Here is a 12,514-nt window from a genome sequence, read left to right on the forward strand (position 1 = left end):
TCATGTGTCTTTTGTTGCACCGGAATGTAAAATAATGGCGGAAAATTCTCCATTTATTTTACACAGCTTTTTACACCGTTTTTTCTGTTAATTTCATTTTACACAGCATAATAAATAGGCCCCTTAGCGATGGTTTTATAAAAATATAAACTTGTGGTACCTAAAGGATTCAACTCTAAACAAATTCCTGACTGTCACAACATTTTCCTGTATCATTTTTAAAAGACAATTCATCTTTGAATGAAAAAAAGTGAATCACATGAATATGAATTTTAATGTCACAAAAAAATCCAACATTTTCATCCATTTGTTTCAGACATTTTCTAACCATTGCTTAAAAGTTTGAGTGAATATTTTTTCCAGCAGTACATTGTGCCGCAAAAGGTATAGAAGTCAATAAAGTACATTGAACTGTACAAAGTGTGAAAAAGTAGAAAGTATTGCCGTTAAACCAAAGTGGTTCTTCTTCCATATTGAGTTATATCATATATGGCAAACAGTAAATGAAAGACAATAACAATTACCACATTGTACATGTGTTGTGAAGACCATGTTATACATTAACTGTGAAGTTTGGTCATTCTGATAATGCAATATGCAAGCTATTGAGTAGACCTTTTTCTTTTAATGGAAATGAAAAGTAAAAAAGGCAGATACCAGCAGCTGGTTAGTTTAGAGTCATCTTGAGGCTATAGCTAGGCTACAGCATTTCCACTGAGATCAATGTGTTGCAAAAAATGGCCCAATATATCTCCTATATGCTCAGACAAAAAAGCAACTGAGAGCTGACACACTTGGCTTTCAGTGTAGTTGGATGTATCATCCCCTCAATCCCTAGCACTCCCCCAAGATATAGCAAGCCCTACATGCCTATCCAGACAGAGTCCTAGGCAAACCTAACACCTATGTCACTTGTGGGTCCACAGCTGCCAAGCTTTATATAGCTGTCTGCAACTTATAAGTAGCTGGCGAGAGTAACTTCTAATCTGTATCCAGTTAGTGTCTCCTCTGACACTCACCCATAGACTTTGCACCATAATAAGGAATCAGTTAAGAGAAGCAGCCTCCAATCTTACAGTAACCCAAAGCCCAAATGTATAATCATAAGAACTATGTAGTTTTACTAGCGCATGAGTTCATCTTTATGGCATTTTTTAGATCCATTGATTGCCTGCATCATGACTGGCAGCGATGGGGTTGGGGTACATAATTGTAAGTACATTAGTCAAAGCAAGTCTCCGTGATCATAAGGTATGAAACCATCCAGTCACTGCACAGGGTGAAAGCTGCTAAATGACTCCATTGGGAAAATAACAGGAGTTGATTCATATTCAATGATCTTTAAAAAAAAATGTAAAGCAGAAGATTCACAATGTTGTTTTAGTTAATCTGTCCATATACACTGCTGAGGTTGCTTGGGGTTCAGTCCATTCTTCTTTAACAGTAGCTCAAATGCAGGAACACCGAAGTTTCTCACGCAATCTTCTTTATTTTAGCCACCAGATCTCGTACACATTTTTCAGGGATCAGAGCTTCCCTAAACACTGTATAGGAAATTGATACTGGTTAATTAAATGTATGTGTTATTGTTATGCTTTAATTATACATCCCCAAGTTCAACATACTGTATATGTCAGTCACTGACCCAAGTGGAGCTTACAATCCAATTGCACTTAATCACATTAATACACATTAAGCACATTAATAACAATTCTATCAGGCACTAATTCACTTGTTTTTATGTTTATGGCATGTGGGAGGAAACTCAAGCACCTGAAGAAAAACCACACAGACATGGGCGGGCATACAAACTCTATATGCTGTTATTGCCATAGTCAGAGCAAACTAAGAACACCAACAAGCAATGATGGCAACTTTATATTTGTGCATGAAATGTTTTTGTTTGTTTGTATATCAGTAAGACTTGTAGAATCTATGTGATCATATTGCACAATTGTATTCTGGATGCAAATAGAATCACTGCTTACCCAGGGTATGTAACTCCTATGTCAAATGGACTCTTTGATAAATAAAGAGCTGATTTTACTCTGTCTGGCTTGGATGATAGATTTCTGTGGATGCTGTAAATTTGCAGTTTGAGAACAGTCTTTCAAGTTGTATGTTATTCTGTAAGATTTAGGCTTAGACCAGGGATGGAAATTCCGCAGTCCTCCAACTGTTATTGTTCACAGCAGCTGCGGGTTTGATATTCCAGGATTCTCTTTTTATTTATATACTTACTGTACTCAGGCTTCAACTGAATTACATTTCTAAAGATCTGTGTATGTTGTTGGGACAATCTAAGATGTGTGTGTGTGTTTGTGTTTGTGTGTGTGTGCACACAGTTCCCTCTGCCTCCAAACAGGGAGGACACAAGTACTGGGCCAGCATAGAAGTCAGTAATTCTAAATATTAATGTAATATGTAGTAATTGTGGCAGAGCCCACTACATACAGTAACAGACTTTGGGGCCTCGTTACTTACATAAAGTACAAATGACCAACCTATTGCCTTTCAGCTGCTGTTCAACTACTTAATGTGATACTAATATGGTCCAGGTTACAGTTGAAATGTGTAATTTTAAAAAGCTTCCACTAATTAATCGTGTTTAAGGGGCTTTGTAAAGAGAATTCTCTAAATGAAGGTATTATAAATTAGAACCCATGAAAAACTGCAACCTTGCAATAGAGATAATTTCTAATTGATTTATACCTTTTCTTAGTTATGGGCTTCAGGTTCAATGTTTGCTGTGCTGTCTCCTCTATGAAGCATTGGCGAGTTGGAAACAAGAACATTTGGCACCTAAGTGTAAAGCACCATGCTTCCCATTCACTTCTGCTCCAGAGAGAAGGCAGCACAGCCAGCTACTTGTGACCATGGACAAGTCGCTTAACCTCCCGTTGTCCCAGCACAACAAGCGTGCCTATAAACAGCAGCTTGACTGCTGTTTTGACTTTTTCAATGGCTACATTTACTTTCCCCAAGAATCTTTTTTTGCATTTTCAAGGGCAGCTAATGATCTATGATACCAACTATCAAATTGCCCACCTCAGTTATGGCTGGTTGTCCCTGTCACGGCTAGTAGAATTGTGCTGTCTATGGCAGCTGAAAGCAACTTTCACAGGAAAAATCATTTTCTTATCACTGGCAATAATAAGTCAGCACCATTAGATTATTTTCTCTCCTCTCCCTCTTTGTTTATGCCAGTCTCTTCCCGACTTTTATAAGTACAAGTTTTAGACTTTTTACCCCTTTCCCCATGCGTCATTCTCTTCAACCCCAAGGGCAAATATCTACCTACCCTACCTCTCAGATACACCCTTATCTCCATATCTAAAGCCCCAATCTCAGTAGTTACATCAAAACTTGAGCAATTTACGTAACATTCTCAAAAACTGCTTAGAAACTTAAGTAACTTGCCTAGAAAGTTGTGTAACTTGTGTATCAAGCAAAAGACACTGCAGAGAAGCTTGGCAGGAGCAAACTCCACTGACCCCCAATAAACGGACTTAATCAGCACATTAATCAATGGAACTCTTTATATGAACGCTTATTAAAGATTTACATGAACTGCCCATATTTTTGGTGCTCCGTCCTTGTATTCATAGGGGGTCCCATATAAATAACTTGTATGGGGCCCCAAAGTTCTGATGATGGCCCTGTCTGCACATCAGATCATGGACTACCAGGTGTGGTTGGGACACTGGAGACTATAGCTACTATAAGGTGGAAAAAATTAAATTATATCTATTACAAATTTGAGATTTTAAGGTATACTATTAGAATGCTAAAACCTAGGGGGTACTATTTACCCCCAACAATTTACTATTTTCCCCTTGGAAACTGACACCTTGGCATCCCAGCACCACCGTACCAGTGTAAGCCAGTGACACCTCTTCAGCCATGGCTGGTGCAACAATGGCATTTGACTTGGGGACCCAAAAGCTTGAGGGGAGCTGTATACATCAGTGCTTCAGCCTACTGGATCTTTGGCCTGCTCACAAGCACAATATCACTGCTACAGCTGCCATGATTTAAGAAGTGCCCTTTGACCAACACATAGGTCAATAAATAGATTGCAGAAGAGAGGCAAGGTGTTAGTTTTAACATATGCAAGCTAGCTTTATTGTATGTACTGACATTTTCCTATAAATATGTTTATGTGATATGTTAAGCACTTTAGTCTCCATAACCAGGGCAAGAGTAATATTAAATGTTTCTGTCACTATCTTACTCTGGTTTGCTATACCTGATATCCTCCAGCCTTCCTGCCTACAGTTGCTGCTCTGTGGGTCCCATTATGTATAGGCTAACAACAGCTGCCAATATTTGCACCCTTCCCCCAAACACAACTCTCGGTGTATCATACTTGGGCATACTGTATTCCCAAGTCTTTTTTTAATCAACTGAAAGAATAAAAAGCTGAAAGCCATTAAAAACTGCACATCCGGACCAACTGGAGCATTTTTCTACCAAGAGCATTTGCTGCGTATTGCATTTCACACCACCCAAAGGAAATCTAACCCTTCTATAAATTATACAGCCAGAAAGCAATTTTTACCTCCTTAAAATATACCAGTACAGTTATACTAGTACTTGTACATTTTCTATGACCAAACCTTACAGTAAGGCCTTTTTTAAGGGTACCCACTCAACTACAGTACACCATACTAAAATAATTTTAATATAAACTACCCCTATAAAGAATATGAAGGAAGAATGTATTTTTAATCATTGTGTCCTAGAGTCTGGGACTTTTATTGAAGTACTACTAGATATAATGAATACATGTCTGACTGATTTCTGGCATTTTATATAAATTTGCAAGTTAAGTTTGATTCTATAAGATTTTTTTTCCAATGGTTTGAAGGACGCAGTGTGAATTTGCAGAAGGTGAGTTTGAATGATCTGGTGCCCGAGGCAAACCGTCCCAAGATGAGTGTGTACCAAATCTTGTTTTCTTGCCTTTTCTACAACAAAGAATGAAACACAAAACATTTCTCCCCACCCCGGTAAGAACAAGCAGCTCACACCTCTCAGTATAGCCTCCAGCATTTCTAATTAATTATAGCCACAAGCTAACCTTTTTTTCCTTCCAATCTGTGCTTCATAGAAAAAAACATTAGCTGCTTGTAGCACAAAACAAGGCAACTCCCACCAGAGGTGTCTTGGCTAAAGGCTCATGTAATGTGTTTACCTCCCTATTTGCCTATCGCCATTTCGTATAGAGATTTTTTAGAAATATGCTGCCTAAAGCAGGCAAGAAGGCAACAAAATGACCAGTGTCCACTGCTCTATACCACATGGTGACAAACATATTGGGGTGTTGTGACTGTTGCTGTGTGTAAAAATGGCATTAAAACCTTAGCTATGCCTATGCCTAGGCATTTTGGGTTGCAAAGGGGATGATTACCCTGTGCTGTGTCAAGAGCTCATGCGTTCTATGTCAGTTGTTCTAGAAGCTGGTCAGGGTGCTAAATGCACTGCAGAGGCCAAAGAGGTGCAAAGTAGGCTTGTATGGAGCCTTGGGTAGAGGTCTGTGTAAGAAGGAGGTTAAGAAAGTACTGTCAATACAACTTACAACAAGTGAATTTACTGACACAGAGATATGTAACAAGATCTGACACAAACAAAAATGGCAAATTTTGCCATTAACGAATAGGGCTCTAGCTAATATTTTTTTGCCATTGGCTAATAGGTTTCTAACAAATATTTCTTTGCTCCACCAATCTAATAATATCTGGGGCAAACACTGTTAAGGAGTTTAACGTTCTATAAAAAGAAGCTATCCTAATTGCATACTACTTGTAATTGCACATAAAGCTCCTAGTTATAAAGAACACAGAAAGGGCGTGCCCTAATCTGAAAGTAACTCGCAGTGACAGTGATATTCCATGTCATCACATTGCCATTTCCTTAATTTAGACTCAGCTTTCCAACTGTTGTGTTATTGTGCTAACAATAACACTGTCTAATAACTGCAATGCATTCAGGCAGCTGTGAACTTTGAGGGATAACAATGAAGTAAGAAGAACGCGAGTTCAAGCCAAAAGCACTTGATGATCGGGCAGCTTTTTAATGTATAGAAGATGTGACTGGTTTCAGGGATAATCGCAAGTGGATTCCTACCACCCTTTGATCTTTGCTTTTTTTCCCCAACATGACAAGTTAATAATAAAAGAATTACTATACCCCAGGCTCGCTGCTTCTTGATAGACCACTTGTGCTGCAAATAGGTTTTTCTGTAGTGCCCGGTGCTGTTTCTTGTTTAAAATGGTTTTTTCTGTGGGTCATTTGATGTCTAAGAGGGAAATCAAAAAGAGATGAAAATAAAATACTTGTGCTGTTATAATATTTGATACTAAACCTTTATGGAAACATAACACAATTAAAATGTACCTATTACAAAACTATATATATATATATATATATATATATACACATACATATATTTTTTTTTTCCTTCTGTGGAAAGGACCAAAAAAAACAGTATTCAACTTATTCAACCATTTTGTTTCCTGACACTTGGAGGGCATTTACTAAACTGCAATTCATTTTTTTTGTTGCTGAAAACCCGAAAAAGTCACATGAAATAAACACAACTTTTCTGATATTAATTATTCGACAAAACTGCCAATTCCAAACCCAAAAATTAGGGATGCACTGAATCCCCTATTTTAGGATCCAGCCGAACACTAAATCCTTCATGAAATATTCGGATGAATACCGAATTAGGATAAGGAGGAGTTAAAAAGAACCACTCGCTTCACATGTGGTGAAAATTTTTTAACTTCTGTGTTTATGTAACAACAAGTCACATGATTTTTAGGATCCCAAACTGAATTCTGGATTTGGTGCATCCCTACCAAAAATACTTCATCTAAACCCTGTTGACGGCAGATATCCCTTTTACAATTGGAAGATCTTTTTTGATGCTGGATTTTGTGTGACGATATGAAAAAGTTACGTTAATCATGTTTTTTCCGTTCAGATCTTTTGATAAGTGACATTCATGGAAAGGAGTTTTTTCATGGTTTCAAACAAATCTAAATCTGAAAAAAGGAGTTTTAGTAAATGCCCCCTAAGGGCAGAGTTATCGAAATATGAGATCAGAGCTCACCACAGAAAAATTCACCCACTTTCTATTTATTCCAATAAGATCTGTAGAATCATATTTATCAATGAGTTAAATTCATCATTTGATAGATATGCTTCTAAAAATCCCATCGAAATGAATAGAAAGTAAGTGAATTTTTTGTGGTAAGCTCTAATCTCACATTTTGATAAATCTGCCCCTAAATAATATCAGAGCTTCATGTGAGCTCTATTGATATATTAGGGCGTTTCTGTTAACACGAGATTGTTATGCTTGTTTCATGTCTTTGATGAGTGATCAAAACATGAGTGATCCAACATGAGATATGCCAGTATGAAAACGTTAATGCTTACTTAGTCAATTCAGCTGAAGCCATAACTCACTCCATCTGCAAAAACACTTTCTTAAACTAGCAGCAGTAATTTGGGACAGCCTTTCCCAGTGCTGCCTCCCACCCATTTTTCTGTACATACACATTCTACTGGCATGCCATATTTTTAAAAACCACTGTAAATACTGATGCATAGGACTTTGGAAACCATTTTACATTTTTTGGACTTTACTGTATTATTGGAGATGACATATCCTTGTAGGGACTAATGCCACAGAGGAAAGTTAGTGTACCACTAAACATTTTTAAATGATAGAGCAGGGATACAATGAGGCTTTGGACACATCATTTATTAGGAATTCTAGCATTTCTTTGCAGCATGTTATTTAAACGTATATGAAACTTGCTTTTCTAAGTTTAAGGGGTAGATTTGTCAAAAATCAAATTAGAAAAACACAGAGGAATAAACACAGATGCGAAAAACTAATCAAAAAAAATTTCAGAAAAAAACTTGGTAAGCAAAAGCAGGTGAGGTTATATAAAAGTTAATGGAAATATTCTCTAACAACTTTAGTACTCCAGTTTACTAAAACATTCTCATTAAAAGTGAATGGAACAACATGATGTTCACCAGCTTTCAACTTTTTTCCCACAAAAATATGAATTCTATTATTTGGTTCAAGAACAATTCTAAAAACCAACAAAAAGTTCCTTGCATTTTGCCATTTTTTTGCGAACTCGAATTTGGATAAATCACAGTCCAACCTCCCAAAACGATTGCTCTTTTTATTAGATATAAGATAGGAATTACCTGACAGAAGATGGCTTTATAGCAATAAGGTGAGTATAAATGTATATAAATTTATAGAAAAGTGTGCGTTATTTCATAGGAAAAGGTAATGTAGTGCTCACTGCAATTTTTAGATATAGAACAAGTGTGCAGTGAGCTTGTGACTAAAATTCACATGAAAGCAAGTATTGGACTGGCTCTGTAGTGCCCCGATCAATTGATTAGTTGAAAAGGGACAACACCTTTTCAAAAGCTTTTTTAAGCAATGATCAAACTGAATACTCCCTGAATTAGTACAACAATTAGAAAGCATATGAGCTGAATGAGTATTTTAAATCTGAAACAACACTTTCAATTAAAATGGATTAATTATTTTTTCTGAAGTATGTATAACAGAACGAAAAAAGTCCCATAGCATTGTCTTATTTTGCAAGTGTCACATAATGATTTGCTGAATTTAATGGTTCAATAAAAAATAAAAAAATAATCTTGTTAATTACATGTGACTCACCCTAATTAACAAGGCCATGAGACAATATTAAAGTATAATTATTATTATTTTTGTTAAATCCAGATATAAAGTTCACATAATACATTATTTTTGTACCAGATACTTTTTACACAATATTATTATAATACCAAATAATCTTGCTATACATTTCAGAATAAATTGTTATAATGTACAACAGGCCAACCTAAAGAGTGTTTAGAAGTAATATGTGCCTTAAAGTGCTGTAAATCTGTAAAACCCTTTGGGAAACATTATACTAACATACATATTATATATTATCTTTAATCCATGCTCAATTCCAAAGAGCATAAAAAGTAAGTACTAAAATCCAATGGTATTATATATCTAAGCCCTTGATATACAGATCTAAATATTACACATCTAAATAGTCAGAAGCATTGCATAGAAAAATGAACAATACAAGACTGCACACATTGTATTCAAAATAATATTTAAATGCCTAATAATTTCAAATATTATATTTGGCATGCTCCAAATGACATAATTACGGTTATAAAGAAAAAAGGCAACAATCACTATATATGAAAAATTGCTCAAAAAACAAATGATGTTGATACATGAGAATTTATAATAGCAGTGCACTGCACAGACCCGCTTTGAATTTCAAAGAGCTACTGAATTTAGTCATTGAGATGACACTGTCCATAAATCTAAGATTCAAAGCAGGGCACAGATGGGAGAAGGGGGTTTATCCTTTTGAACACTGACTTTAAAGGCGATCACTATATAGCAAGAGAATTTTTGTTTCATTCTACCAAGAAACTACCTACAACATCCCACCAAAATCAGAATCCAAGATAAAAACTGGTTAGGGACTGCACCATGAGGTTCTGAAAGAGCTACAGTATTCAGTGGCTAATATGGGGCAATTGATAAATTCCCAGTTGCTGTACAAATTATATATAATTCTTAATAATTTCACTTGCTGCATGGAGGTTGTTGGGTTTTCCAATTAATTTGTATCTCCATACCTTAAGTCTACTAAAAGATTATTTTAACATTAAATAAACATTGGGTTTTTTAAAAAAAAAACAACAAAAAACATTATTAATATAATGTTATAAATGCCATGGCCACTGGGTGTGATAAAAGATTATTTTAACATTAAATAAACATTGGGTTTTTTTAAAAAAAACAACAAAAAACATTATTAATATAATGTTATAAATGCCATGGCCACTGGGTGTGATAAAAGATTATTTTAACATTAAATAAACATTGGGTTTTTTTAAAAAAAACAACAAAAAACATTATTAATATAATGTTATAAATGCCATGGCCACTGGGTGTGATAAAAGAGCACTATCTGTGATTCCGGAAAGCATCTAAAGAATACTCCTGATAAAAAACATTTCAAGAAATCTTCAGTTTGCTATTTTAGCCCATTATTTTATGGGAAAGCTACATCTGAGAGCACAGTTGCAGGCATATATTCTCTTAAAAGCAGTGTTAAGTATAACTACTTTTATTTCCAGTAAACAGAGTACAACATTGATTATTTACAGCCTGTGAAATGCAACTGAGAATAACTGCCCTGCCCCACATTGCAGCTATATTTGCAGCTGATGTGGAACAACGCGGAATATGCTCCAGTATGTCTTCTGTTAAATTTTTGGGAGGGGTTAATATATTATCTACATATTTTACAAATATTGCCTGTATGAACACATTTGTCTTCTGGCCAATTTCTTTTTTCTCCCCAGTTTCAAATATCCCCTATATATCTTATATATATTCTTTACACATATATATATCCAAAGTAAACTTAGTAAACCAACTCATAAATTAACTTTGGAATGCTAACTGAAACAGCCAACGATGCCCTATCTTTTTTTTAAAGAAGTATGAGGTTTTCATATTTAACATTGTCGTACATCAGAAAACAAGGCTGGAGTCCTAAGTAGAATGATATCTGCAAAGTGATCATTGTGAAGAAGGTTCTTAGCAGTTTGATCTTTGTGTTTTGGGAATTGCTCAGCATAATATTATTCTAGTCGAATGTGCGTAATTAGAAATGTGGTTTTCTAGTAGATTTAAACTGTTCAATTGTTCGTATTTGCAACAGAAGGAAAAAACCCTAGTGGACCAGAAATAATTATAAAAATATGTAATCAATAACTAAAGAATTACAAAAAATATAAAATAATGTTTTATATTTTTTTGTAATTAACCTTTTGGGCCTTTGTTAAACTGAGGAACTGTTTACGGTGGCCTGGCTGGTAGGAGATTACAGATAATTCGAGTAAGTAGAATGGTGTGAGGCAGCATTTCTACCGGGGATATATGACCAGATTAACCAGATTAACCAGATTAACTTTATCAAATTGCATAAGGGACTGGGAAAAATTCATAAATTGCCATTGAAAAGTAGTGTAAGAAATCATGCCAAAGAAAACTACATGTACAACAAATCTGGCAAAGTGGTGGCTCTCTATCGTTGTCTGATAAAATTCCTATGTACCATGGGTATTGGTTCATATATTGGGCAGGTTTTAAAAATTCATCTGCAATTCACAGATTAGGAAGTGAATATGGAAAACAGAAGGGTGGCCCCTCATAAAGATAAAATTAAAGATTCTTATTATTCTTTATTCTTATCTGTACTATAAGATAAAATTAAAGATTCACAGTCAGTCTGTTTTGCAGGCGAGAAAGATGTAGAATAGGATGGCTAATAATTCAAATAACATAAAATGAAGATAAGTTGAGAAGTTGCTTAGAATAGGTCCATATATAATACACTTAAAATATAAGTGAGCAGACATTATTACAATACATATTATACCACAAAAGTACAAATAATGCAAGGTTACCTGTAATAATAAGTAGCAAAGGAGCCAAGGCCCAGGATCAGTAGGAGTAAGAGCAAGGAAACAGCAATGGTAACGTTGTGAATCTTCATTTGGGTAACATGTTTTTCCCAAGACTTCAGATCATCAAATTGACATCTCTCGCCAACGTATCCTGCGACACATCTGTAACAGAACAGCCAACATTTAAGGCACATGTAGTCTTGCAATTAACGGTTTACCTATAATGTTTTATCTACAGCAGAAATGCTGCTGTAGCATTTAAACATATTATTTATTTGTAATTTCCAATTACTAGGATTTATGTCTTTCTTTACAGTGTAAGAGGAAATGGTTTTATATGCTATATGGCAAATAGTATTTGTATGCCTGCCTGTTCAACACCCCTTTCCAACATCAAGGGTATTAAAGGGGAACGCCACCCAAACACAACTTAGGCTTTTTGAAAAGTAAACATAATTTAAATCAACGTTGCAATATACATCAATTACATTTTTTTTTTTTTTTTTTAAATGTAATAATATGGTTTGGATCAGTTACCTAAGCCTGGCCCCCCATTCTTCTGCTGATCTGGCTGACTACTTTGAAACTCAAATAAAATGTAACAGTAGTCGACTGTCCTCAGACTGCCTTCAGCCTGCATCCTCCTAACCCCACAATTCCCTGCACACGTGATGTCAATAAGGACAGTAACATCATAGTGCAATGCATTGTGGGTTATGTAGTTCCTGCATGCTGTCTGTAAGCTGTGGAGAAATTGTTACAATTTGTAACATCAGTGTTTTAGCCCCCTCCCTCACCTGCTAACATTTCACATAAAGCAGAAAGAAAACTGTTTTGCAGCTGAATTTCAGCATATAAAAATGGCATTTATTCATACTTTTTAAAAGAACAGTGATAGGTATAGTAGGGGTTTCTGTGTTGTGTAACAAATTTTGCTTTGGAAACAGAAGTT

General features: G+C 35.4%; 1 protein-coding gene across 1 annotated transcript in view; it reads right to left on the reverse strand.

Moving 5' to 3' along the window:
* Positions 1-255: 255 nt before the first annotated feature.
* The window catches only part of egf (epidermal growth factor), a 66,647-nt gene continuing 54,388 nt past the window's right edge, over positions 256-12,514 (reverse strand). The window contains 3 exon segments of the mRNA NM_001113007.1: positions 256-1,544; positions 6,193-6,301; positions 11,563-11,724. Of these exon segments, the coding sequence (NP_001106478.1) occupies positions 1,527-1,544; positions 6,193-6,301; positions 11,563-11,724 (289 nt within the window). The 3' untranslated portion in view covers positions 256-1,526.

Source organism: Xenopus tropicalis, chromosome 1 (assembly GCF_000004195.4).
Source record: "Xenopus tropicalis strain Nigerian chromosome 1, UCB_Xtro_10.0, whole genome shotgun sequence".
Lineage (NCBI taxonomy): Eukaryota > Metazoa > Chordata > Amphibia > Anura > Pipidae > Xenopus > Xenopus tropicalis.